Source organism: Zea mays, chromosome 8 (assembly GCF_902167145.1).
Source record: "Zea mays cultivar B73 chromosome 8, Zm-B73-REFERENCE-NAM-5.0, whole genome shotgun sequence".
Taxonomy (NCBI): domain Eukaryota; kingdom Viridiplantae; phylum Streptophyta; class Magnoliopsida; order Poales; family Poaceae; genus Zea; species Zea mays.
Genome location: NC_050103.1, coordinates 178,009,752 through 178,036,328, shown reverse-complemented (window position 1 = coordinate 178,036,328; position 26,577 = coordinate 178,009,752). Strand labels below are relative to the sequence as shown.

The 26,577-nt window shown below is 44.1% G+C and overlaps 3 protein-coding genes across 4 annotated transcripts; 1 reads left to right on the top strand and 2 right to left on the bottom strand.

Moving 5' to 3' along the window:
* Window positions 1–2,132: 2,132 nt before the first annotated feature.
* Window positions 2,133–5,660, bottom strand: LOC100273065 (glycerol-3-phosphate dehydrogenase). 2 transcript variants are annotated; one of them, XM_008656335.4, is made up of 6 exons: window positions 5,315–5,660; window positions 4,512–5,216; window positions 3,576–3,797; window positions 2,906–3,153; window positions 2,664–2,803; window positions 2,133–2,426 (listed from the first exon to the last, which is right to left on the bottom strand). In XM_008656335.4, the coding sequence occupies exons 2-6, from the start codon at window positions 5,152–5,154 to the stop codon at window positions 2,285–2,287; spliced, it is 1,395 nt and encodes a 464-aa protein (XP_008654557.1). In that variant the 5' UTR covers window positions 5,155–5,216; window positions 5,315–5,660; the 3' UTR covers window positions 2,133–2,284. The 2 variants fall into 2 exon arrangements, with proteins under 2 accessions (XP_008654557.1, NP_001140986.1); NM_001147514.1 differs by having other exon boundaries at window positions 2,147–2,426; window positions 4,512–5,404.
* A 1,516-nt stretch (window positions 5,661–7,176) lies between these two features.
* On the bottom strand, window positions 7,177–12,999 carry LOC100217301 (uncharacterized). Its single transcript, NM_001143649.1, has 3 exons — window positions 12,447–12,999; window positions 9,752–9,941; window positions 7,177–7,708 (listed from the first exon to the last, which is right to left on the bottom strand). The coding sequence occupies exons 1-3, from the start codon at window positions 12,734–12,736 to the stop codon at window positions 7,604–7,606; spliced, it is 585 nt and encodes a 194-aa protein (NP_001137121.1). The 5' UTR covers window positions 12,737–12,999; the 3' UTR covers window positions 7,177–7,603.
* A 6,237-nt stretch (window positions 13,000–19,236) lies between these two features.
* On the top strand, window positions 19,237–26,244 carry LOC100282497 (uncharacterized). Its single transcript, NM_001155406.2, has 2 exons — window positions 19,237–19,345; window positions 24,869–26,244. Exon 2 carries the CDS (start codon window positions 24,876–24,878, stop codon window positions 25,914–25,916), a length of 1,041 nt encoding a protein of 346 aa, NP_001148878.2. The 5' UTR covers window positions 19,237–19,345; window positions 24,869–24,875; the 3' UTR covers window positions 25,917–26,244.
* The last annotated feature ends 333 nt before the right edge of the window (window positions 26,245–26,577 follow it).

Here is a 26,577-nt window from a genome sequence, read left to right as displayed (position 1 = left end):
GGCGGGTCCTGCAACCGCCGACTCGCCACGACGGCACGACACGAATGGAAACTGCAGGTCCGCCGCAATCGTTTTGGATGAAGGAAGATCTCCATCCTCCTTTCGTGCGCGTGCCTTATTTGCACCATACGTGGAACTTGGAAACATCTTGAGTTTTTTTTTTTTGAGAGAGAAAGGCCTCGTTTGGAACGAACGATTTTTAAAGCACAGCAATCAGGAAAACCCACAAAAAGTGGACAAGAGTGCAGGTTTAAGATAGATGAATTTAAAACATATAGGCCTAGTTTGGATACTTTGGGATTAGAGTGTTTTGGAGGGATTGGAGAGGGTGTAAATCCCCCAATAGATCAAATACTCTCTCAATACATCCCAATCCACTACAATTCCACTCATTACTAGAGTACCCAAACTAGGTCATAGGGTTTTTTTTTGGAGGAAGAGTCGTTTGGACGAGGTGGAGGGAAAAATGTGGGAATCTTACTAAGGAAATAGCTGTCACATCTGTTAGTTGTCATTTATTTGCAGAAAGAAAGAAAAAAAAATCAAAGGAAACTAAACTGTGAATGTCAGTGTGCAAGTCTTGCACAAAAGAACATTGTCTACCAGAAAGAAACAAAAGGAAAGGAAAACTAACGTGTCCTCGTAGTAGCTGGGAAACGGAAAACAATACTAGGAGGGAACTTTCGGCGCGTTGTGCCATTTTCGCAAACACAGGGAACATATTAACATGTGTGATCAAGGAGAATACGCTCTTCTGTTGGCAAACAAACGTCACGTTTTTATAAAAAAAAAAAGAAAAGAAAAGAAAAATGGTCCACGAAGATGGCCCGATGCTATTTCATTTGCCCCCACGAAAACTGTTGCCAAAATAAAAAAACACATCTTTTTTAATAGAAAAACAGGATTTTTTACTTCACTGCTTTCGAAGACCATCCGATTCACGTCCCTGAATACTTTTGGCTCATATAGGATCACATCAACCTGCCTACGAGTAGAGATTGCAATGGGTACGGTTACCCAAAACTCCAGTGGATTTATATAGGTTTAGGCATCGTTCGTTTTCGGCGTTTCAGCCCGTTTCTGGCTCGTTCCGAGCTGAAAGAAACGGCCTGGATCAGAATCTAGCCATTTCATAATGAGCTATTTGTTTAGACCAAATAAAAAACGGGAGTGACTTGGTTTGGAATTTTTCCTATCTTTTATGGTCCGGTACGAATCCTGGACAACTATCCTCCGGATCGGATCTTGGCAACGACGCGCACAACACTGGTTTGAGTGAACCGACCGGATTCACTGAATCCTTGGCTTGGAATCATTCAGGTTGGAACTGAAACCCATTGTACCGAACGAGCCCTTAGTCTAATTTCTCTATTTATGGATTTGTTAATGGTTTAAATGGAAATCTAACGGGTACATGGGTATGAATTTGTTCTTCCACTACCTATACCTGTAAACACATGGGTTTTAAAAATCCGCCTTAAAATTAACATAACTTGCAAATATGTCTCATGATATTATTAATTGAATATGTTATAGTTAAAATAAACTTCATGTAGCAAAGTTTAAACTAAAATTAATTATCACTTGTTTCTTTTATCGAGTCTTATTTTTTATGTTGATGTCATTTATACTCCATGTAACATAGTTTAAACTCCACGTAATATTAATATATTGGTTGTCATTTAAACTATAGATTATTTTTAATGTTGATGTTAATGAGTATAGGAAACCTGCTAGATATCCGAAACACGCAAGATATGAGTTTGAACAAAATTTATATCCATCATGGGTATGGCATATGGGTATTGGTTTAGGCAAGTAATATCTATAACGGTTTTTAAAGTGGTATAGCGAGACAAGGCGTTGGACGCGTAGCCTAGATGCGCCTTTAAAACAGTGATACCCACATAGTAATTTTATGAAAAGCCATGGACTAACTAGACTATAAAATATTATAGAAATATTTTTAAAAAAAATGTCTAAATATTTTTCCTGAAAATGAACACTTGAAAATACTGAAATCTGATTTTATCTAAGCAAAATCATAGAAATCTTGTTTTAACTCAAAAAGAGAGAGATCGGATTAGTTTTTTTTTCCCTAAAATCATGCTCTACACTACATCATACAAGACTGACTACTAATATTGAACAAGCTAAATAAATATGTTCTCAGATTCCACTAATGTTACAAGTTACAACAACAAGCACACCGTGCATAAACATACAGCAACTTAGAAGATGCTCCAAGTCCTAGCCAACAAAGGAAAGGGAAAGAAAATGACTTCTAGGTTTTCACGTCTCCTTTTGGTTGACCAAGAAGAGATGGTCGGTAGAGTGAATGGCCTTGTGCCATCTCAATTCTTTCGCGTGGATCATACATTGTCTCATCTCTTATAGCCTGAAGAATCGAATCAGCAGGACGGTCCCTGTGCACATATGTAAACAGACCAACTCAGTCAAATATCAGAAAACCTTAGTTCAATGAATTATTCCAAACTATTGAAAGATAAAGTAGAATAGCTGGCACACATGCAGGGGCAGAAGGAACCATGCCAATCAAGTTATCGGTATGTATGGGTTAGTAATATAGGTTACTGGCATATAGGTAATACGCTGAAAATATAACTGGTGTAGAGTATGTGACGTTGGTCTTAGGTTCTAACCTCGTGATCAGAATCCTATGTAGTGCTTTTAGGATCGGGCACATCTCAACCGGCGCAACAGATCTGTTGGCTTCTGGATGCATGACACTTAAGCTATCCTGACTAAGAAGCTCATAAAACGCATCAACTGCAGAGACACCCTGAAATGGAACGGCAACAGGATAATTCATCACATGATTCATTTAGGCATATTCATGCAGTTCTTTGAAGTTTCGTTGTCGACCAAAATTAAAAGGGCATACCTGAATGGTCCCTTTTCCTTTAATACTGTCACCCATTTCTAATGTCAATTCACCTTTAGCTAACTTCTGCCCATACCATGCATTACGACCTTTCAACAATGTGACATAAGTGTCAGCTAATAAGGGTCCAGCAAGTTTTTCAGGTTCTTCTTCCAGAAGGTGTGTGATGTAGATCATCTCAGATGTGCAAAGTGCAAAGTAAACAGATTTGCTGGTTGCACTCTCGTTGGTTAGTGCAGCTACCATACCTGCAAGATATCAGAATGTTCAGCAAATTGATGAAATCATAGGCTACTTGGGGGTGTCACTGAGCGCCAAGCTATGTGCATAGAATAAAGTTCACTGCACCATGCATTTCTCACCACTTATTGCCTATTGAATCTTCCCTTATAGGTGACATCAGTAATTAAGATGCTTTGACTTACATTATTTTGTTTCCTTAAGACAACACATTCGTAGGAAGCAGGGCATCAGAAAATTCAACGAAACAAAACACTGACTCAAGAACATTAATTCAAGTTGGGAGGAAACAGTAAAAATATGGTGGGGTGGCATGTGTGATGTTGCAAGGGTTTCTAGCCCATCTTTTTATTCTTAATATAATGATATATGTAGCTCTCCAGTGTAATCAAGAAAACAGGAAACAGTGAAAAAGACAAATAGAAATTACCAGCACCAATAGCATAGACATTTTTTAAGCCACCCATGACTTCATGAGTGATGAGATCACTGTTATCCCACACAATAAAATGAGGCTGCCTCAAAAACTTTGCAAGGGGCTTTCTCCATTTGTCAGCTCCACAAATACGTGCATTTGCATATTCTTTGTTGTAAATTTCAGAAGCAATATTAGGTCCGCCAAGATAAAGAATATTCTCTGATGGAACTCCAGCTGCATTATACCAATAGTCCATAATAAATCATACAAAATCAAAGAGGGGACAACAAATACTTGGAGATTAGGAGGAAGCATTGAGCATATATATGTATCTGATTTGATATTATGGATAAATATGTACGAAAACACTACAATCTTTTGTATGCAAGAACAGCAAACTAGAATATGATTAAGGCAGCGTCTGGTGAAGAACTATCAGTTGGCTCACAGGACTGCTCAAGTAATACTGTAATAAATAACTTAAATGGACCTAAACGCAGGACGACTGGACAAACAATTGGTTTAATCATTTTTCTTTCTCAAATTGTTGAAGAAACTTATCGTGAATATCATGTGAAGTCTAACCATAAAATGAATATAGCTGTTTGTAGATGTCAAGATGATTCTACAGCACTATGCAGAGGTTATCAAGAATCATTGTTGAAATTACAACTCTCAACTAGTAGGCACCGAATGAAGACAATTACATTAACGTGTGAGTTGTCTTTGACAACAAAACTGAAATGGTTTTAATGAAATTTAAAGCGAATAACTAAAGTTGCAACTGAATATTGAGGTACAAGACCGAAGAAGATAAGGGCAGTGCTCTGAATTCGATGTAACCGAGGAGATCCACAAATAAAAACAGAGTCCGGTTTGAATTCAATTAAGAAATATCACAATTGAATGATTAGTTAGTTAGCTAGACGAAAGGACGAGGAACCTCACTTGCATTGCTAATCATCTGCGTGGGAGTTATGATCCGTGGGAGTGGATCCAGCGAGGCCTCAATTCCTTTGGCGAGGGAGATGATGATGGGGGCAGTAATCCTCTCCTTCCAGTACCTCCTGATCTCCCCGAACACCTCCCTGGTGTCGGTGGAAGGCAGGCCGTTGACGACAATGTCAGCGTCCCAGACGGCCTCCTGCAGGTTGGTGACGACCTTGAGCGGGCAGAGCGGCGTGTCGATCATGTTGAGGCAGAAGCCGTCCCTGAGTATCTCGTCGGCGTAGAGCGTGCGGTCGCCGAGGCGCGCCTCGACGTACTTGAGGTAGGCGCAGCGGCGGATCAGGCGGCGCAGGACGTCCTCGCGCGCGTTGATGACGTCGAAGAGGTGCTCGGCGGTGGCGCGGTCGACGGCGCGGCCCGGGCGGCGCCAGATGCGGACCTGCGCCTTGTCGCGGAGGTGGCCGTACGCGTCCTGCAGCAGCGCGCAGAAGACGCTGCCCCAGGCGCCCGCCCCGACGCCGACGATCCGGAGCGGGTCGCCGTCCGCCTTCCCCAGCTGCCGCCGCAGCAAGTCCAGCTTCTCCTCCACCACGGCCCCGTTCGCATGGCCGTCCGGCTGGCCCAGCGCCTCCGCCCCGCCCATTGCCCTGATCTCCTCCGCCTCTTCCTCTCTCGCCGAAAACGAGGCAGGCTACATAACCCGGTCTGTCTCGTTCGGCAGAAGAGGAGAGACGGGGAAGGCTGGATTAAGCGACGGCAGCAAAGCTATAATAACTAACTCGGGGAGAGAGAAAGGAGCGGACGGCTTTTCTTTTGGCCGAAACGAGCTCGGATCGACGCGAATTCGGGTGGGTTTGGCCGCCGAATCGCAGCGAGGCGAAGCGTCGGCCGCGACGGCCGGAGAGCCCGAGGGAGTCGGGGCTTGCTGCCGGCCCGCCGGCCCTGTCGCGGTTGCCGGTTGGGTTGGTGCGCCAGTACACGTCGCCTCGGGCTCTCGATCAGCTCGGCCAGATTGGCGCCTGCTGCCCAGTGCCCACGAGGCAGAGAGAACAGTGACGCGGCCGTGCGAAAGCGAGTTGGGCGACGTACGGGGGAGATGTGGCATTGTGGCAGGTAGGTGAGAAGGGGGCGGGGCACGGGTGGGGGTTGGTGGTGTAGAGTGTAGACCGGTTCGAGGATTTTGAAGCTTTGATGGATCACGATCACCATGGCGGATGACGTCGGCAGATTCTGACTTGTGACTTGTGAGCTTCTGCCAGGCCCAGGCCCCAGGCATCGGCGCCAGCTGCCCAGCTTGGCGCGGACGCGTTCGGCGTGTGGGTGTGGCCATCACGTCAAAGGAAATGATGCTTCTCAGCTTCTGCAAGGGTTTTTACGTCATTCTGGTACGTTTTTTACGTCATTCTGGTACGGCATTTCGTCAAACGCCGTAAAAACCCCACGAAATGCCGTGCGTAAAAAACGTCGATCCGACAAACCCGAAACCGGCACGAGAACTTCAGATTTAGCGTTTGCCGAAAGCACTCTATAATTTAGCGATCCTTTTACATGCTCTCGCTGGAGACAATATTGAACGTTTCATCCTCCAAATATAGCGTACAGAAGCATTTAGCGTACCTTGTTGGACACAGTCTAATATCGCGACATGATTCAGATATTTTTTAGAAGGGGCGGCATAATTACACTGTAGATTACACTATTTATATAGTTGAGTTTGAAATAGTAAATGAGATAAGGAGTGTTGGAGATAGTCTCAGACTATACTTGATGTACTCCATTGCAATAGTCACAAGAGACACGGGATGTCCCATTTCACTAAACCGGAGATTTCCCAGTTTCCCAAGTCAGCTAAAGTTTGGTTCACTAAATCATGTAGTTGGAGCAACTCTAAGAAACTCTCTATATTCTTACTAGTTGATATGAATAGAGTTTTTTATTAAAAAAATGGAGTACCCTCCAATAGCTTGTTTAAAACGTGAATGGCCCTAGAGTGGAGATAAGATATATGAAAATACACTGGCGGTAGGAGAAAGATCATATTTATGGTATTGTATTAAGAAGTTCAAATGAAGCCCCGACCAAGAAAGGGCCTTCGTGCAACATGAGAGTTTTGAGAACTTCTAGCCCTGGATGAGGATCTGCCCTTTCATAGGCCAGTCCATCTCATATGCACACAATCAACGAAACCAGCGAATGATATTTTTAACCTCTGCCTGAAATTCACTCACACTGGTATTCGAACTCAGAACCGAAGAGTGCTACTCAGACCACCTAACCAACTCGACCAGAGACCCTTTCACAATAAGATATAGAAAAAATGTTAAAATTAAAAGATATAGAAAGTGTGTTTCATGTAAATGATTCTCTAAATAATAATTTAGAGAGTAAAATTTGGTAGACTATTGAAGATGCTAGTTCCTTATATTAAATGATTAATACAAAGAGCAGCCGCCGTTCAAACAAAACATGTTAATTTTAAGCTGAGAGTACGCCCCTGAGGCTGAAACGACACGAAACATATTATACATCAAGCTATTCCCTGAGGGCAAAGGGAAAAAATCTCGAGTTTTTCAGCTTATGAGAAAAATGTCTATTGTTTTGCCTTGCGGCTCCGGCAACGAAGCACGTGGCCTGGAAATGTAGCTCGACAAGAACACCAACAGTTCAAAATATGGTTATTCAGCTGCCTAAATGTGGGAAAAATAATCCTTTGTTACAAAATACAATATCCATCAACATCAAACCATCTACTGTGCTGCGAAAACACAGGTCCAGTTCTGGCGGTTCCAAACTACTTCACAATTTCAGCTTCAGCCTCCCTCGAGAATGTCAAAAAACAGTTTGAGAAAATTTGCATTTCGACAAACTGATGTTTCCATGTCACTTGTATGGTGCAATTATCCTCCTTCGGCGTTTTGGAGTCTCCCGCTTAACATACATCTTCTCCATATCATTTAGCGGACGGCTTGATCCATCAGGCAAGCTGATGAACTTCCAGCCCCCCTCCAGCACCACGCTTTCCCTGATGACCGAGCTTTTCGACCATGTTGCTCCATCCATTGTCTGGTCGGCGCCGACTGTACTTGTGGCACTTAGAGCCAGTTTGGAGTTTGGTGTGACGTGTCCGGCGCCGCGGCGCGCCTAAGCCGTGACGGCTTAGGCCACGCACCAAACAACCCCTTAACCTCTCTTGCCACCTGGAGTCCAATATATGATTTGTCTCATCTTACCATTCAAAATTTAATTATGAAATTGTTAGAACATGTCTCTAATTTATTTTATATATTTGGAGTATGCCTTGTAATATGATTTCCAATACGCCTATAAATATAGGGTCCCTTGTAACTTGTACTCTGCGGTTGATAGTGGATCTGTTTTCTCGTAGTTGTTTGCTTCTCCATATTGAAGAGGATTTTTCCCCGTAAATCTTTGTGTCTATTTTATTTCCTAACAAATAGTATCAGAGCTAGGGTTAGACACATTGTTTTTATCCACATTGTGGCTGCCATCGTCGGGTTTTGCTATTTGTCGTATTATGTCGACTAAATTTGATATTCCGGTGGCAAAATTAATTTTGCTATTTGGCAGATTCAGATAAAGTTTGTTCTTACCCAGTTGGTTGTTCAAAAGGCGTTACAGACGCGACCTGCTGATATGACTGATGATAAGTGGCAATATATTGATGATAGAGCTTTGTCCGTCATACAGCCCAGTTTATCTTTTGATATTCTACGTGAAGTAATGCATGAAAAATCCGTATCAACATTGTGGAAGGAATTGGAGGAGCTGTATATGACCAATAGTCTTGCAAATAAGCTACGTCTCAATAAGCGTCTTTACACTATTCATATGTCAGAAGGTACATCTATGCAGTCACATCTTAATGAATTTAATTCAATTATTGTAGACCTTGAGAGTCTTGATGTGAAGATATATGATGAAGATAATGCAATTTTGTTGATAGTCTCATTGCCCTCTTCTTTTAAGCATTTTAAAGAAATTATACTTTATGGTAATCATACTTCACTGTCCTTTGAGAATGTTAAGTCAAATTTGTTGTCCAAAGAAAAATCTGGTGTTGATTCTCGTTCTGAACCCAAGGGTGAAGGTTTAATTGTTCGGGGATCTGAAGATCATAAATCCAACCTTTATTGTCGTTATTGTAGAAAAAATACTCATCATATTTCTCAGTACCCCAAAGTGAGAAATAAAGAGGGGAGAAAGAAAAAAGAATTGGATAAGTCTTCTGCTGAAGCCAGTTTTGTTGAAACTTTAGATAGTGGAGAAGCTCTGTTTGTTGCCTCTGTTGAAAAGTGCTCTTCTTGGGTTCTCGATTCCGCTTACACTTTTCATATTTGTTCGCATAGAGATTGATTTTCTGATTATGTTCAGTCTCATACTGGTGAGGTTGTTATTGGAGATGGATCTACATGTGAGATTATTGGAATCAGCTCTATTTATATCCAAGTTCATGATGTCAGTATTAAGAAACTTATCGATGTCCTTTTTGTTCCAAAATTGAAGATAAATATTATTTCTTTGAGCACTTTAGAAGCAATGAGATTTAATTTTGCTGCTATTGATGATGTTCTTAAGGTTTCTCGTGGCAATCGTATTATCTTGAAGGACAACCATTTGAATAATCTCTATTAGTTGCAATGTTCAACAGTTGATGTTGAAGCTGTTTCTATTACGTTCTAGAAGAGAGGTTATTTTGATGATACGAAGCCGTGCTCCAGTTCCAAGTCTAATGATTCATTAGACTTGGTTAATATTCGAGTTTAGCGTCCTAGTGGTGTTTGGGAAACAGTTCTATGGATTTAGAGTCAATGGGAGATTTGTTGGAATATGCCTCTAATTCCTTTTATATATTTAGAATATGCCTTGGAATATGATTTCTTATACATCTATAAATATAGGCCCTCTCTGTAACTTGTACTCTGCGGTTGATAGTGGATTGCTTCCTTGTGGTTGTTTGCTCCTCCATATTGAAGAAGATTTTTCCACGTAAATTTGTGTGTCTATTTTATTTCCTAACAGCAGCCATACATGCAATCCTCACAGCGGCGAGACAGTTTTAGCTACGGGTTTTATGGCAATGACACAGATAAATAATAAGATCCAAGAGTGTAATGTTAACACACATTCACACTGAACTGTAAAAGATCATATTGTTCATCATAAACGTGTTCATCATAAACGTAGTCCAATAGATGATGAAGATCAAAGGAAGTGCGTACCTTCTTCTTGTTGAATTCCAAGCGCTGAACAAATTCCTCGTACAATATTTGATCTTCCTTCATTGAAATTTCATATAGAACTTCATCAGGATCTCGTGTTGTGCCATCCCAGCCCTCGGACATCACTTTGAAGTCAGGTTTATATGGAAGGGATGCTACGTGAAATTCCCTGTCATGAGAATTGAAGAACCTGCAAGAGAAAAGAAAAGAAGGTTTAGATGTTGCATACTGTTGACATTCAGAAATATTACTTCCTCAGGTCAAAAGTCATGTTGTTTAGAACAAGATTTACTCAAACCATAAAAAACAACATACAACAATGACTGCAAAAATCTTATAAATTCAGAAGATTTTAAGAACACAATCTAAAAGATATTAGTGGTCAAAGTTATGCATTGAAGATCGTGCAAAGTGAAACATATATTTGTACGAGAGGTAGTATAGAAAACAATACTGTACACATTAAGGGAAGTTTGGATAGATGCCCTCACGTGCCAGCCCATAAATTGGCCATTGACCATAGGCAGGATAAGCATTTGGATCCCAGCCACGTTTTGGCTTGCTCAACATCGCATGACAAACATGCAGTTCCATTTCCGCCCAACACATGGCCCAATTCTTGGGTCGTTGATTCAGACGCCTAAATTTGTTGAGCCAACTAATAGCTAGGGTACAGAACGGCAGCAACCAAACATGCCTTATTTGCATATTTTGATATAATTTCGAATAAAAAAAATGCAAGGAGAGACACTCGTGGCACATCAATAACGTGCAACTCCTCTGCATAATATTAATATTTCAAATGACTACGGGTTAGAAAATATAGGTTTTGTCTTCCACAATGATTGATCTTCACTTCTCATGAGGAGGAGGAAAATATTCAGCACATGCTCACTAATTATGTGCTTGCATTGCAAGAGAGTTTTGGTTCAAAGTGCTACCCATATGGGATTTTCCTCAAGAGTGCCTGCCTCAGCTAAATGATACCTCCTTTTACTGGTTGGTGGACAAGAGCTACCCATCATCTACCAAGAGCTGTTACAAAGGGCATCAACTCTGCAATCATCCTAGAAGCATGGTGCCTATGGAAAACACAGAAATTCCATTGTTTTTGAAGGTGCCCGGCCCTGTCTGAAGGTATTCCTTCGTTCCTTTGAGGAGGAATGTCATCTCTGGTGCTTCGCGGGAGCCAAGTGCCTTAATCAGCTTGGTTCGGCTCAAATATGGGGTTAGTAGTTGGTTCATAGTGGTCAGGTCCTACCCAACTGTTTGTATTTTCTGGCTTTGGGCTAATTGTGTCTACAAGACTACAACCCCTTACTTGGTTCCAGGGCCGTGCCAGAAAAATCCGAGGCCCTGTTCGAGAAACATAGCAATTTAAAACTTCTCATTTATTACATAGGTATCTAGTAGTAAAAAAAATATCTGAAACCATATGTATTTAAGCTTAATTTTTACTTGAACAACATATTCTTCTAGTGGTTCTTAAAATTAATTTTTTTAATAATATATTTGTATTCGATCTTCATTTCCGCATTTAGCTGATATTGGAGGAAGTAAATTATCAATTCATAATATAAATTATAAAAGTCGAAGGAATATATAAATAAATTTTAAAAATAAAAAATACCTTGCATGGACGTGCACTCATGCAGCAGCTATGGGATCATTTGCAGTTTGTGTGTTGTACCGTAGTTTACTATTTTACTTGCTTCAATTGTTTAGTCACAGTGCACAAAATTAGATGTAGCGATGTATGTATACGACCGTATAGGGTACAGGTAGCCGTGGCTGAGTTCAGCACCCGCAGCGGCAGTGCGGCACCAAACCACTAGTGCGGCACCCGCACCGTCACTGTTGTGGCTGCGTCAAGCTGTGGCATGATATACAGATATACTGAGTACTATATGGTAAGATAGAAGGGCAGTGCCTATACATGCTTTAAACTGGCTTACTGAATTAAGGAGTAACCCAAATTTAGAGGCCCTATCAGAATTGGGGGCCCTGTTCCATCGAACAGGCAGCACCCCCTCTCGCACGGGCCTGCTTGGTTCGGGGTTTTGGGTGAAGTTTGTACCGGACCCACTCTCTTTTCTCTCTTAATACAAAGATATGCAGCTCTCCTGTGCATTCGAGGAAAAATATGCTGGAGGTGTTGATATGATGATATCTATCAAGCACTAATGACAAAAACATGTATATCACATAACAAATCAAACGCTGCAGAAAACCAATACATCCATTAACAACTGCAATTAACAAAGATATGATGAACTCATCAAGTTTTTATATATACCAAATATCTAACTGAGTGCATCTCATACCCTGAAAAGAATTTGTCAATCACTTCATTTATTTGACTATACATCTATCATATATTTGAGACAGCGCCAAACTACAGCATCCATTTCAAAAGAGATACAGCCATACAGGTTTGTTTTCCTTCAATCATATAATTCTAAGTTCTAAACTAAGCCTTGCAAATGTGTTTATGTTTTAGAACAATTGATAATTCTATCGAGGGAAATTCACATGGTGCAACAACTAACAAATTAATGTTATTAACCGATACCCATGAGTTTATGTATATTTCTAGCTTATTTAACACTTTCGATTGCTTCTGAACTTAAACAAGCCTAAACTATAAGAACCTGGAGTATTTATATTTAAACAGAAAACCAACTATTTGACGTACTCTGGGCAACTGTCGAGCTGGATTTCGATGGAGTTGTCGAGTGGCTGACCCCTCTTCCTCTCCTCTTCCTCCTCCATCTCCTTGAGCCAGACTGCCAGAGGATGGCGTGCACGCGCTGTCGCATGACGCGGAAGTCCTTGGCTAGCCGCTCCACGATGTAAGTCGCGGGGTCCTCCTTGTGCAACCGTACATCTCCTGCTTCTCCGAGTCCTTGAGGTTACGATCCCCGAGAGCCCGGCTCCCGCACCTGCTTCAGCAGCGCACAGGTCTCTCGCATCCGGTCGTCCCATGAATCCACGTACGCCTTCCCCTCGATATTTTCGCGCTACAGTTCCTGGCTCCTCTCGTAGTCTCGTCCCACTCGTCCATGGCGCGAACGGCCACCCGCCCACGGGAGACGGGCGCGGACTGGGAAGGGGCGAGGCGGCTGACGGAGGGCGAGGATGTTAACGTGGTGGTGGCTGGGAAGATCGCTGGTGGCGAACTCTTGAGATGGAGAAGCAGGGAAGGTAAGAATGGAGCAGGAGACACGGGAAGAACGACAGCAGCCGAGAGAATCTTAGGAAACAGAATTCAGTTACAATCTTTGATGTCTTTCTCTAACTCCTTTCCACTACTTATTACATGCCAGCACAAAGCCCACTAGCTTAAAGCTCAAGCGACACCATTACGGCCATCTTCTGCTGCAGCATTTGCCTCACGCCATCCACTCTGGCCCAGACAGCCGCACGTTCTTCCTCCTAATTCTGTCGCTCCTTTTCAGCCTATGGACACTTTCAGTCTTATCTTCCTGGCCCAACACTTCAGTTACCTCTGCTGATACTGGTTTGCTGACATTCCCCGGTCGACGAAGTCCTGCTTGACCCCAAGCAGGGGACAGAGGAAAAGCCTGCTGCACAACCTCCAAGTTCTCCCAAGTTGCCAACGAAGGCGGTAAGCCCGACCACTTGATCAAAGCCTGAGTATTGCCTTTGGAATCAAGACGCCTTTGCAACACCAGTTCAGGGATCTGGAAACCTGCCAACGACACCGGCAGCTGATCCACGGTCACAGAAGAAGGAACTGCTTTCTTTAACTGCGACACAAGAAAAACTGGATGAATATGTGATGAAGCTGGCAACGTCAATTTGTAGGCCACTGACCCAACTTTGGCGATGACCGAAAAAGGTCCAAAGAAACGGAAAGCAAGTTTCTGATTGGAGCGAGGTGCCAACGAGGACTGCACATAAGGTTGTAACTTGAGGTAGACGCTGTCACCCACTGCAAAATGTCGCTCTGATCGGTGCTTGTCAGCTTGAATTTTCATGCGCTGTTGAGCCCGCGCCAAGTGCTGATGTACCAATGCGGACATGACAGATTTCTCCTGGAGCCAATCAGCTAACTGAGGAGCTGGACAAGCAGCCTAAAGATCAATGCCAAAATGCTTTGGTTTGTACCCATACAATACTTCAAATGGTGACAGCTGAAGAGCGGAATGCCAACTCACATTGTACCAGAACTCGGCCAAATAAATCCACTGCACCCATTTATGAGGACAGGCATTCACAAAACAGCGCAGAAACGTTTCCAGACATTGATTGACCCGCTCCGTTTGTCCATCCGATTGTGGGTGATAAGCACTGCTCATATTCAATGCAACGCCTGCCAAGGAGAACAAACTCTTCCACAATTGACTTGTAAAAATTCGGTCTCGATCCGACACAATAGCAAATGGTAAGCCATGCAAACGGTATACTTGTTGCATGAACACATGAGCCACCGAAGCAGCAGTAAAAGGATGCTTCAAAGGTATGAAGTGTCCGTACTTGGAGAACTTGTCCACCACCACCAAAACACAGTTTTTACCACGAGATAGAGGAAGACCTTCCACAAAATCAAGAGTGATTGTCTGCCAGGCACCAGCTGGAACAGCCAATGGTTGAAGTGACCCCGGATACTTGCTTCTATCCGGTTTAGCTTGCTGGCAGATATCACATGAGGCCACAAACTCCTGGATACTCTTCTTCATACCAGGCCAGGAAAACAACTGTTTCACTCGATGATATGTGACAGGAAAACCCGAGTGTCCTCCGACTGGAGAACTATGCATGGCCTTCAAAACAGTCTGTTGCATGGTCACATTAGAGCGCTGTTGAGGGAGAGCTTGGAAAGCAAATTCTTAGCATCTTCATCTGACAAATAGCCATCATAGATAGATTGACACCATTTGGGCTGAACCACAAAAATGGAATGACAGATTACCTCTTCATGTGTCCTCCGAGAAAGAGCATCAGTCACTCTATTCTGGATGCCTTGTTTGTAAACTACTTTGTACTGTAAGCCTAGTAGTTTAGTAAAAACTCGTTGTTGCCAGGGTGTATGTAATCTCTGATCATTAAGATGGACCAAACTATTTTGATCAGTAAAGATAATAAACTCTGCGTGAAGCAAGTAAGGTCGCCACTGCTCCACAACTATTAAAATAGCCAAATATTCTTTTTCATAAGTTGAAAGCCCTTGAGTTTTAATTCCGAGTGCCTTGCTAATAAATGTCAAAGGATGCCCCTCTTGTAATAAAACTGCTCCCACACCAGACTTGCAAGCATCAGTTTCAATACAGAAGGTTTTGTTGAAATCCGGAAGGGCCAACACAGGTGCAGTACATAGGGCCTGTTTGACAGCAGTGAAGGAAATTTCATGATCAGAAGTCCAAACATACAAGACACCCTTGCGAAGTAACTCGGTTAAAGGCTTGGTCAAGATAGCAAAGTGACGAATGAACTTCCTATAATACCCTGCAAGCCCCAAAAAGCTCCTTAACTCTTTCACATTGAGAGGAGATGGCCAATCCCGAACAGCAGCCACTTTGGCTGAATCAGTTGCAACACCTTGCTCACTAATGATATGCCCCAAATATGAGATAGTTCGTTGGGCAAACTGGCATTTAGATAATTTAATGTGCCAATGATCCTGCTGCAATAGCAACAACACATCTCTCAAATGATTAAGATGCTCCTCAAATGTTCTACTGTAAACCAATATGTCATCAAAAAATACCAACACATATTTCCTCAATAATGTAGCCAGTGTGGTGTTCATAGCTCCTTGGAACGTCCCTGGAGCGCCAGCCAGCTCAAATGGCATGACCACAAATTCATAATGTCCACCATGAGTCTGAAAAGCAGTCTTAAATTCTTCACCTGACTTTAGACGAACCTGATGATATCCCGAGACCAAATCCAAGGTGGAAAACCAACTAGACCCTGCTAGCTCATCCATCAATTGATCAAAAACAGGTATAGGAAATTTGCCCTTCACAGTTAGTGCATTCAAATATCGATAATCCACACAAAAACGATAAGAGCCATCTTTCTTCCTGACCAATAAAACAGGGGAGCTGAAGGGAGAGGAACTGGGCCTAATAAGGCCTTGTTGTAACATAACAGTGACTTGTGCTTCGATTTCATCCTTAAGTGCAGGTGGGTACCTGTAAGGGCGGATGTTTACTGGTTTGGCTCCCACCAATAATGGTATAGCATGATCACAACTTCTTACTGGAGGCAACGAAGTTGGAGCTGAAGTCACAGAAGAAAACTGGGACAGTAAGGACTCAATCTCAGGGTAAAACTTGGAGCTCTCACTTGCAGGCTCGGGTACATACACTGATGATATCTGAATTAGCAAGCTCTCACTAGCCCCATAGTCTGAGCCATACAATGTAACAAAAGATCCATGATATGTAATAGAAAGCCATTTGTGACGCCAATGCACATGCATAGGTCTGTGAACCTCCAACCAATCCATTCCCAAAATCATGTCATAATGCTGCAGGGGAAGGACCTTCAAATCCTGGTGAAAAATGTAACCCTGTATCGTCCATTCAGCTCGAGGTAAAATGGAAGTGCAGTGCATAATACCTCCATTAGCCACCTTAACCTTGATCTATGCTTCCACTAACAGGGCAGTAGGTAATTGTTGAATTAAGCACTGATTCACAAAAGAATGTGTACTACCTAAATCAATTAAGATGGAAACCTCCCGCTGGTGCAGCCAACCCAACAATTGGAAAGCCTTTTTAGCTGGACCACCACTCACAGCCTCAGATAACACCACTGAAAACAGTTGGTCTTCATGTACAGATTCAGACTCAGGCTGCTCTGGCAACTCCTCAGGGGTAAACAACTCACATACCTCCTGCATGGCCTGAAGCTGCACCGTTGCTGCACAAGTATGGCCCTTATGCCACTTTTCTGCACATCTGTCACGCAAGCCTTTGGCCCTACGGAAAGCCCGCAGTGCACCCAGTCGCTCATCCACTGACTTAGACGGTGACACTGGACGTTTATCAGAGTTGGATGACACATTCCGATCCCCAGAAGGAGGAGAAGGTAAGGGAAAAGGCCCCTTGCCCTCTGATTTCGACCACGAACCCGATTCAAACCGAGGGAACGCACGACGTCGCCCCGAGTCCGCAACCTCTTCCTGTAACAGAGCCAAAGAGCATGCTGCGTCCAAATCTCCCGGTCGCTGCATAATCACAACAGCACGGACCTCGTCCCGTAAACCATCCAAGAATCGGGTAGTAAAATATAACGGATCAGACACAGCACCATAGGCAGACAATTGATCCATGAGAGTGGAGAATCGAGCAATATAGTCGGACACAGAATTCGTTTGTCGAATCCTGAACAGTTGGCGTAGCAACGCCTGATGCTGGTTCTTGCCATAGCGATCAAGCAGTGACTGACAAAACAAAGGTCATTGCAAATCCGGGTGTTGACGCTGAACAGCTTGGAACCAACAAGCCACAGAAGGCGACAAATACATGGAAGCTACCCGAATCCAGGAATCAGGATCAACAAAGTACATATCAAAATAATTTTCACACCGTGAAATCCAGAGACGGGGATTATCACCCTCAAACGTTGGAAATGGTAGTTGTGGTAATTTACCCAACGAATGAAAACCAGACTCAAAATTCCTGTGACGAGATCCACCGACATCAAACGCAAGACCAGGACAACAGGCACTGGACTGGACAGGAGGAGGTACGAAGTGATGCATACCCTTGTTGCTGGTTGGAACGTAGGTCGTGACGGAGCCAAAACCCTGCTCCGGCAGGATGGGTTCCTCACGGATGCCTCCAAAACCTTCTCCCTCAGGACCACCGAGTGCTCGACCGATAGCTGCAACAGGCTTCTGCAACAATCCTGGTTCTGTCGCGGCCTCGAGGGATGCCCGATCCCAGTGCTTGTTGAGCTTCCTCAAATCCAACTTGACGTCCTCCATGGTGGTGTCCATCTTGACACGCCACACCGCCAAATCCTCAGCGGCCACCTCCACAGCACTGAGGCGTTCTTCCTTGGCATCAGCGAACGCCGAGAAACGTTTCTCCCACTTGAGATCCATAGCCGAAAACTTCTTCTCCATTTCATCAAGGATCATCTTCGTATTAGGATCCATCACTCCTTGACGTCGCTGATGTCACGTGAAATGAGGGTGAGGCGGTATGTACTCCAGATCGGAGAAGGACCGAGGATCGTTGCACCTCTGATACCAGATGTTAACGTGGTGGTGGCTGGGAAGATCGCTGGTGGCGAACTCTTGAGATGGAGAAGCAGGGAAGGTAAGAATGGAGCAGGAGACAGGGGAAGAACGGCAGCAGCCGAGAGAATCTTAGGAAACAGAATTCAGTTACAATCTTTGATGCCTTTCTCCAACTCCTTTCCACTACTTATTACATGCCAGCACAAAGCCCACTAGCTTAAAGCTCAAGCGACACCATTACGGCCATCTTCTGCTGCAGCATTTGCCTCACGCCATCCACTCTGGCCCAGACAGCCGCACGTTCTTCCTCCTAATTCTGTCACTCCTTTTCAGCCCATGGACACTTTCAGCCTTATCTTCATGGCCCAACACTTCAGTTACCTCTGCTGATACTGGTTTGCTGACAGAGGATCCGTCAAAGTGGTCCTTGGTGAGGCCGGTGGACCAGGTGGAGCCCCATTCGTCCCCCACCTCCCACCCTCGCCGCCTCCTCTGAGGAAGGAGGAGGCGCCCCATTTGTCCCCACCTCCGTTGTCCCGGGAAAAGTGGCGGAGGGGAGGAGGCGTAAGAGGGAGAAAATCCGAGAGGAGGCGGCGGCAGCGGCGGTCTGCGACGCAGGGAGGTGGCCACGGAGGAGGTTCTGTTGAGGACGACGAACATTTCGGGTTCCGCTTACCGCTTGCTCGAGTTCTGCTGGCTGTTGGCAGCTCTTTCACGGTTTTAGTGGTAGACGTCTAAACGAGTTTGCTGAGGCCGCCTGAGCACAGCGAATCAGGCAGAGAGGTCTGAGCGGGGTGGCCCAGTTATGGCCTGTTTGGATGTGAAAATATATTTTTCATTTTTTTAGAAAAACAGTAAAAACTAGAGAAATTTCCGCGTTCTAAATAAGGGCATGTTTACTTCAATTTTTTCTGACTATTTTTCGAAAATCTGACTATGAAGATAATCTGGCTGTGAGGAAATCTGAGTATTGTAGAGATTATATACGAAGGGAGATGAAGGTGTCTAGAAGATTTAGAACCTAAAAATAACAGATTTCGTAAAGTAATGACTCGATAAATTCTGTATTCACGTTGATTTACATAGTTTTTATTCTTTTAGAAACGGTCTAAAAGATCGTTGGGCCCGGTGCACGCGCACACGCCGGCCGAGCGGCGAGCTGCCCACTCCGGAATCCGGATTAGCATTTAGCAGCACACCAGTTGCCGCAGACTGCGGGATTAATATGAGAGCGAGAGACCAGCGACCGTTTCACTCCCCGCGCCACGCGCCTGACTGGGTGCACTGCACTGGTGGTGTGCACGCCCCTCGTCAGTCGTCACTCACTCGCTACCCCATATCCCATTCCCCCCGACGGCGCCTCTGGCAGCAAGGTACTCAATGACCTACCCCCGGTGCTCCCGTCCCTTCGTTATTCTTCGGCGGATTGATGCGTGCCCTGGATCGATAGATCGCCCTTCCGTGTCCTACTGCTAGCGATTGGATTGAATTGTTGTGGAATTGGGTTATGGGTGGATATGTGGTTTGGTAGATCCATTCATGGCCGTTCCTGTATCTTCGTACTATTTGTTTTCTCCGCTCTTCTGGAGCGGAGGGAAACCCTCAAGAAATGTGTGTCAGTTGTGTTTCGCACTGAGTTTGGGGTCTTATAATTGCGGTAGGCGGTAGCAGATATGTTTGCTTCTGAGATTGGACGCAACCCGCAAGGATGTGTTGTGGCCGTCTGCTTTTATCTTTCCCCTCCTTTTCTTTTAATATACGATTATTAGAAGAACACCGAAAGCCGCGATTTGCAGGATGTTGAAATTAACGCAGTGCGACAAAAAAAAACTGTTTCCATTTAACTTCCACTAAAATCCAGTCGGTTGGCGCAGGATCAGCAGTCGATTAACTGGTACATCAACTTCCTGCTTTGTGCTAATATAGGAGCCTCACTACGATCACTACACTATTCTCAAGCATGAGTTAGCTGGTCTGAGTCAAATTGCATGGTAGCATATATAGGGGGATATCTTGATTCTTTGAAAAGCCAGTATCAATATCAATCGGAAAGATCCTCATTGGTGGTCCTGGTTCCAACCTGTGTGCTGAAGGTAACTGTGGTTTAGAATGAACTAAAATATTTTGGGTAGGAATTTTAAGAACCAATAGTCAACCTTTTGGAGATAATTAAAGTCGTTCCAACCTGTGTGCTGAAGGTAACTGTGGTTTAGAATGAACTAAAATATTTTGGGTAGGAATTTTAAGAACCAATAGTGAACCTTTTGGAGATAATTAAAGTCTGATTGAAGTTTGGCCAAAAACTGTATTCACTTTTATTCGGCTGTTTACAAAGGGAATCTTTGGACCCCTTGAGTATTTTAGTTTACTTCTATGTACTGGGAGAACACCATGTACTATTCTCTGTTTAGTGCCAACAATGAAAACTTGGAATCCATTGCTGATAGATGAACCATGATAAATACTAGATCCTAAAATTATATTATTTATTACCAATCCCTGGGGCTTTTATATGGAACTGTCTAGTTCCAGGTGACAACCCACCTCAATAAATAGTAATGAGCACCACACTGCATCAAAAGTTTTGTAAACTTTAACTGTGATAAATTTAGTTAGAAATCTGTGTTGTGCCTAACTGCAACCTCCTTTTAACCCCTGAGAAAATGGGCCTCTATAATATTGTTGAAATGTTATGGTGTTCTTGATTTATGGGAGTGCAGATCAAGTCCGTTTTGTACATGTGGTTATGCACTTCTCCCTGGAGTGAGTTGGTCCGGCAAAATGAATTGTGCTGCAGTGTTGGGGCCTGTTTGGTTTCTTTACACGCCACTTGGTTCACCTTACTGGGTGAAGTTAAGCGTTTGGTAGTGTCGAGAAAGCTCACTTCGCTTGACTCAGCAAAAAAAAATCCTTGCCCACGTAGGAGAACTGATTTGGCTCTCCCGCATGAGCAAGGTCTTGCTCACTCGTGTTTATGTCGCCGTGCACTCTGAGCTGCCATCTGAACCTTCTTGCCAGCCTATAGACTGAGAGTCATAGCACCAGCAAAATTGAAGGTACATAGGATAAATCAAGTTCTGATGCAGCCAATTAGAGGCCGCATGGTCTGAATCGAGCTCCCAGTAAGTCAACGACTTGACAATCTGCCCCAAATCGCCTGCCAGTCCTCAAATTAAACCTCCTGATGTAGATCAAGCTTCGTGTGGTGCCCAATAGAGATCCTTGATGCCCAAGTTGATTCTTCTCCCAAGATCTTCTACATGCAAACTGAGTTGCTTCTTCCATCTTGCCTTGAATCAACCTCGTCTCCTCTGGAATCAACCACTTGCCAGACAGAATCGGCTTGGTAGGATTCAAATCGAGTTTGCTGCTGTTGTATCGAGGGCCTCTGTCCCAATTGTGCTTGTCGGCACTGGTGTCAGGCTCTCCCATGGAGGGAGAGGAGAGAAGGGAGGGAGAGGGGAGGGAGAGGAGAGCAACCCAGCAAGGGAACCAAAAAAAGCAAACAATCTCGTCTTCCTTTGCGGAGCAAGATGAGGAGAAGCTGGCTAAGCAAGATGGGAGGCAAAGGTTCCAAATATGCCCTTAATTACAGAGGATGGAACCACGTGCTGAGTACTGACTCAATCCAAATAAAATGGTAGGGCCAGATTACTCCAAAATCACTCTGCTGTAAACCAATCATGATGTATTGATGTTAATCTACCACTGCTGAAGGTAATACTATTTTAGGCCCTAATAAAGAATAGAGGTTTAGGGCTTTAGGCATTTGAAAAATGCACACAAAATATAGTAAAAATTACACCGTTCTAAATGGACAGGTCCATTTATTGCTAATATACCTTCTTGGCCAAACAATCTACTTCTCTATCTGTAACATGTTCCAAATATTAGACACTTTTCTGGGATGGATTACTACCAAGACTCCATGATAATGTACATGCAGAGCTAGAAAATGTAATGATATAGATTGATTGGGATAGCTAGAAGAACCAGTTAGTCGCCCTCCCTCTAGAGGCTCTGGCTATTTTCTTCATGCTTGTTCTAATGGCTGCTCTTGCTGTGGTAATACCAAATGACTGAGGTGTTTATTTAATTAGATTGGGGGGTTACAAGATTAAATATATATGTTTAATTACTTGTTTTGGAAAATAGGATAAATAAGGGAAGTTTTAGATATTTTTTTCTCATCTGATTAGATGTAGTAAATCCTTTTGTTTTGCAACTTTTTTTGAACACAATGTATTTTAATTAACATGCCAGTTTTTTTGCATATTGTCATTTCTTTTCATATGTGTATGTGTTTTTTCCTGCACCTGTTAGTGTTCTTTTTCATGCATGTAAGCATGTAACCAGATTGGCCAACCTGTTAGTGCCAAACTTTTTCATGTTACTGGTTCTGTGGCACCGCAAGAGGGCGCTTGCCTATACATGGAGAAGGATGTTGTCAGGCTTACTCGACCACTTCCCTTGCGGTGCACGGCTGAGGATCTTGTACTATTGTTCCTTTTGCACATGAACCTTAGAAAGGAATGTCTGCCTACTTCTTTACCCTCGATTGATTATGGGATTTGAGGATTTTTTGAAAAGTGATAATTCATCCATAAATTCAAAAAAAAAACAATGGTTCAGATTTGTTTGAGCTATTACCTTGTTATAGATGCTTTTGTGGGCCGGACCTATCAGAGGCGGCCCAAGAAGTAGCAGGCAGCCCCATTAGGGGAACAGCCGTTGGCTGAGTAGGGTTAGGGTGTTGTAATTGGCTGTTCTATATAAAGCCAGGTAGAGTTAGATGAAAAGGGCAGCAAGGATTAAACCAAAATAGTTCAGAGCCTCCTAGGGAGGGCGAACTGGGTTTTCCTTGCCTTACATCCTAGGTTCCAGTCAATAAAATCTGAGTTCCAACATCTTGGTATTCAAAGCCAGGTTTCCTCCGGCCACAAATCCCACCCCTAATCCAATCCAGATCTACTACTGTTCACGCGTGAACAATAGTCCACTAGTCCTGCACCCTAGCCACCACCTCTTCATATGCACCATTCCTGCCCAGCTGTTGGTTTTGTGGCCGTTCTTCACCAGGACAGCAGCCCCATCACCTTTTACAGCAGGCACGTCGCGCCACAGCACGCCAAACTCGCTGCTTATGAGCGAGAGCACATGTCTGCGCCACAAATCTGAACATCTCCATCCTTCTGGGATGTTGCGGACACTTGAGCTTCCCAGCTCTGTTTGGGCAGAAATTGCCATGGATTTTGCTGAGGGATTCCCGAAATCAGGAGGCAAATCGGTCATTCTCCCCGTGGTCGACCGTTTCTAACTATGGCCACTTTATTGCACTCAGTCACCCATATACTGCTGTGTTGGTGGCTAGAGCTTTCTTTGACACCATAGTGGGGCTGCATGGGGTTCCCTGTTCCATTGTCAGTGATCGTGATCCGGTTTTCACTAGTGCTTTTTGGTCTGAATTGTTCAGTCTGACAGGAACCAAACTGCGTATGAGCACGGCCTTTCATCCACAAACAGACGACCAATCACAGGTCACCAATTGCATTATTTGTGTCTACCTCCGTTGTCTTGCTGGAGATGGGCCCAGGACATGGCTTAGGTGGTTGCCTTGGGCTGAATACTGTTATAATACCTCTTATCAAACTGCCCTCAAGACCACACCATTCCAGGTGGTTTATGTCCGGTTCCCTCCAACCTTAATCACCTATACAGCAGGGAGTGCTAAGGTTCAGGCGGTTGATCGACAGCTGATTGACAGAGACGTGTTTTTGTAAGAAATCAGGGACCGGCTGCGTCATGCCCAAGAGCTGATGAAGACACGCCATGTCGGGTCATTGGGAGGTCTTCTTTGTGATGGGTGATTGGGTGTGGTTGAGATTGCATCACTGTCACGTGGCTGCCATTACTGATAGGTCCTCAGGCAAGCTGGCCTTATGTTCTATGGGCCGTTCCGGATGCTGGAGAAAATTGGAGAGGTCTCTTATCGCTTGGAGCTGCCCCCTCGTTCTCAGATTCTTAATGTCTTCCATGTGCTTTTCTTGAAGAAGTTTGTGGGTAATCCTCCAACAGCAGTACCTCTTTTGCCTCCCATCAAGCACGGCCGGGTTCTGCCAGTACCTCTCAAGGTGCTTCGTTCCAGACTGAATCGAGGAGATTGGGATATCCTGGTACACTGGATGGGTCATCCTGCAGCTGAAGCCACTTGGGGGCGAGTTTCAGTCTTTGCTGAGGAGTATCACTCTTTTCATTTCGAGGACAAGCTGTTTCATAGGGAGGGAGGAAGTGTTATATATGCTTTTGTGGGCTGGACCTATCAGAGGCAGCCCAAGAAGAAGCAGCCGGTCCCATTAGGGCTTGTTCGGTTAGGGGTGGATTGCGGGAGATTGGAGGAGATTAAATCCCCTCCTATACAGGATTGGATACAAATTTGAATAGGAGGGGATTAAATCCCCTCCAATCCCCCTCAAACCACCTCAAACCGAACAAGCCCTTAGGGGAACAGCCGGCGGCTGCTACTGTAGTATTGCCCAAAAGGCTAACAACCTGTCAACCTGATAACAATTCTATCTGTATCTCTAACTAACTCTAACGTAATTGATAGTTACTACTAACATGCAGCTGACCCTAACAACTTGGGGACTTCTTATTCGGAGGCGCGACAACCTCCATGATCAGCCCAAACTGCCCATATCATTAATGTATCATAAGTTGGTATAACATTTGAAGCAAATATGGCTTCACTTCATTAGATGCATGGTTCTTATAAACACACTTACCATTTGATTGGTTTCGTGGGTCCATGTAGTAGAAGCACTTTGTTTTATAATTCTTGTCCCTAGCGCTTTGTTTATGGAAACTTTCTACTATGCTGAATGCTTAATTTGTCACAGGAACAATATGTCCAATAGGGCCACCCATTGGTGTTATGCCTGTCAGCGCCCAATTCGTCTTCGCGGGCAGGATATCATATGTCCCAACTGCAGTGATGGTTTTATCCAAGAAATCAGTGAGATGGGTGGCGTACTGAACACTTATGGGCTAACTGAACCGGACTTTGAAGAGCGCCAGGCCAGAAGATTTGGAATGATGGATGCCATATCTTCCCTCATGCGGCAACGGCTGTCAGAAATAGGAAGGGATAGTTTGTTTGATATTCACGGTAGACAAGGGACAGGTACTGAATATGGAAGGAGGTCAACTGCTATTCCTACGCTGGTATTTGGTGGCATCCCTTCTCCTGCAGTTGGTAGCAGTGATATCAATGTTGTCATCAGGGAAGGCCGCAGAGCTGGCGCTGCCCGTCCGAATTTCAGTAGCTTAGTTGTTGGTCCCAGTCTGGAAGCTCTATTTGAGCAGCTACTACTCCAGAACAACCGTCAAGGCCCACCACCTGCTCCACAGTCAGCTATTGACTCCATGCCTGTGGTAAAGATAAATCGCAGGCATCTTGACGAAGATCCACAGTGTGCAGTTTGCAAAGACAAATTCGAGGTTGGAGCAGAGGCGCGGGAGATGCCGTGCAAGCACTTGTACCATACTGACTGCATCATCCCCTGGCTGGTTCAGCACAATTCCTGCCCTGTTTGCCGTCATCCGCTGCCATCACAGCGATCAGGCAGTAGTACCAGCAGCGCCCGTGTGCCTTCAGCATACTACAACGAAACAGCTTGCCCTCCTGCGGTCGCCAGGGCAGATTTCGATCCTGTGCCTTCAGCATACTACAACGAAACAGCAACTGATCCTCCTGCGGTCACCAGAGCAGATTTCGATCCTGCTCCAGGAAACTACGGCAGCGAAAGCCAGGAAAGTCACGTCCCCTTCTCCTTTCTCTGGCCATTTGGCCCGTCGAGTTCTTACCAATATGAAGAAAATGTTGATGAACCTGCAGTATACGATCCAAACCAGATAGCATATTCTGCGTGGCACTATGACCACTGACTGAAACCCTGAGTTAAAATCAAGATATCTGCAATTCGTGCCTTGAGCTCTCAGCTTTGGTGAGGCAAAGGGCTGCTTGCCGTATAAAAAATGGATGGTTATTGTGTTCAGTGCATACCCTTGCTACGCATGTCCGTTGTGGAGATATCAGCTGTGTATAGAACTGGGCGCAATAAACTCTGCTGTAATGCCCGTATATATTCCTTTTCGGTATATCAAGTCTAAAGCTACATAATCCTGTATGTGCAGTAATCGGTGAACTGAGTGCATCCAGAATATCATGTCATGATAAACATGATTATAATTACATGGTTGTCTTTTTAGACTGAACACAGCATGTCTTCTGTTCCGGCTATACTGAAACTGAAAGATACACCAGGATGTGTTTGGTTGAAATGTGGCTTTTGAAAAGACTGTTATGAACCGTAGAAAAGCAATTTATGGATCACCTAGACGCTCTAGAGACTCGGAATTGTTGAGCGGCTATTCAAGATTGTAGTAGGCTCTAATACCCTGTTTGAATGTAGATATTGAAACATAGAATTAGGAATTGGAATCATCTTTCCAGAATTCTATTGATTGGCTGCAGATAGAATTGAGATTTCAAATTAGAGACTCGAGTCCTTGGAATTTGACTATAACTAAAAACTCACTATTCCAA

Coding starts and splice junctions, on each gene's coding strand:
- LOC100273065 (XM_008656335.4), bottom strand. CDS start 5,154: ATGGGCGGGGCGGAGGCGCTGGGCCAGCCGGACGGCCATGCGAACGGG. Junction 3,798..4,511: donor GCAGATGATTAGCAATGCAA/GTGAGGTTCCTC, acceptor GGTATAATGCAG/CTGGAGTTCCATCAGAGAAT. Junction 2,804..2,905: donor AAGGAAAAGGGACCATTCAG/GTATGCCCTTTT, acceptor GTTCCATTTCAG/GGTGTCTCTGCAGTTGATGC.
- LOC100217301 (NM_001143649.1), bottom strand. CDS start 12,736: ATGGGACGACCGGATGCGAGAGACCTGTGCGCTGCTGAAGCAGGTGCG. Junction 9,942..12,446: donor CAGCTCGACAGTTGCCCAGA/GTACGTCAAATA, acceptor TTTCTCTTGCAG/GTTCTTCAATTCTCATGACA. Junction 7,709..9,751: donor TGGAATTCAACAAGAAGAAG/GTACGCACTTCC, acceptor ATTGGACTCCAG/GTGGCAAGAGAGGTTAAGGG.
- LOC100282497 (NM_001155406.2), top strand. CDS start 24,876: ATGTCCAATAGGGCCACCCATTGGTGTTATGCCTGTCAGCGCCCAATT.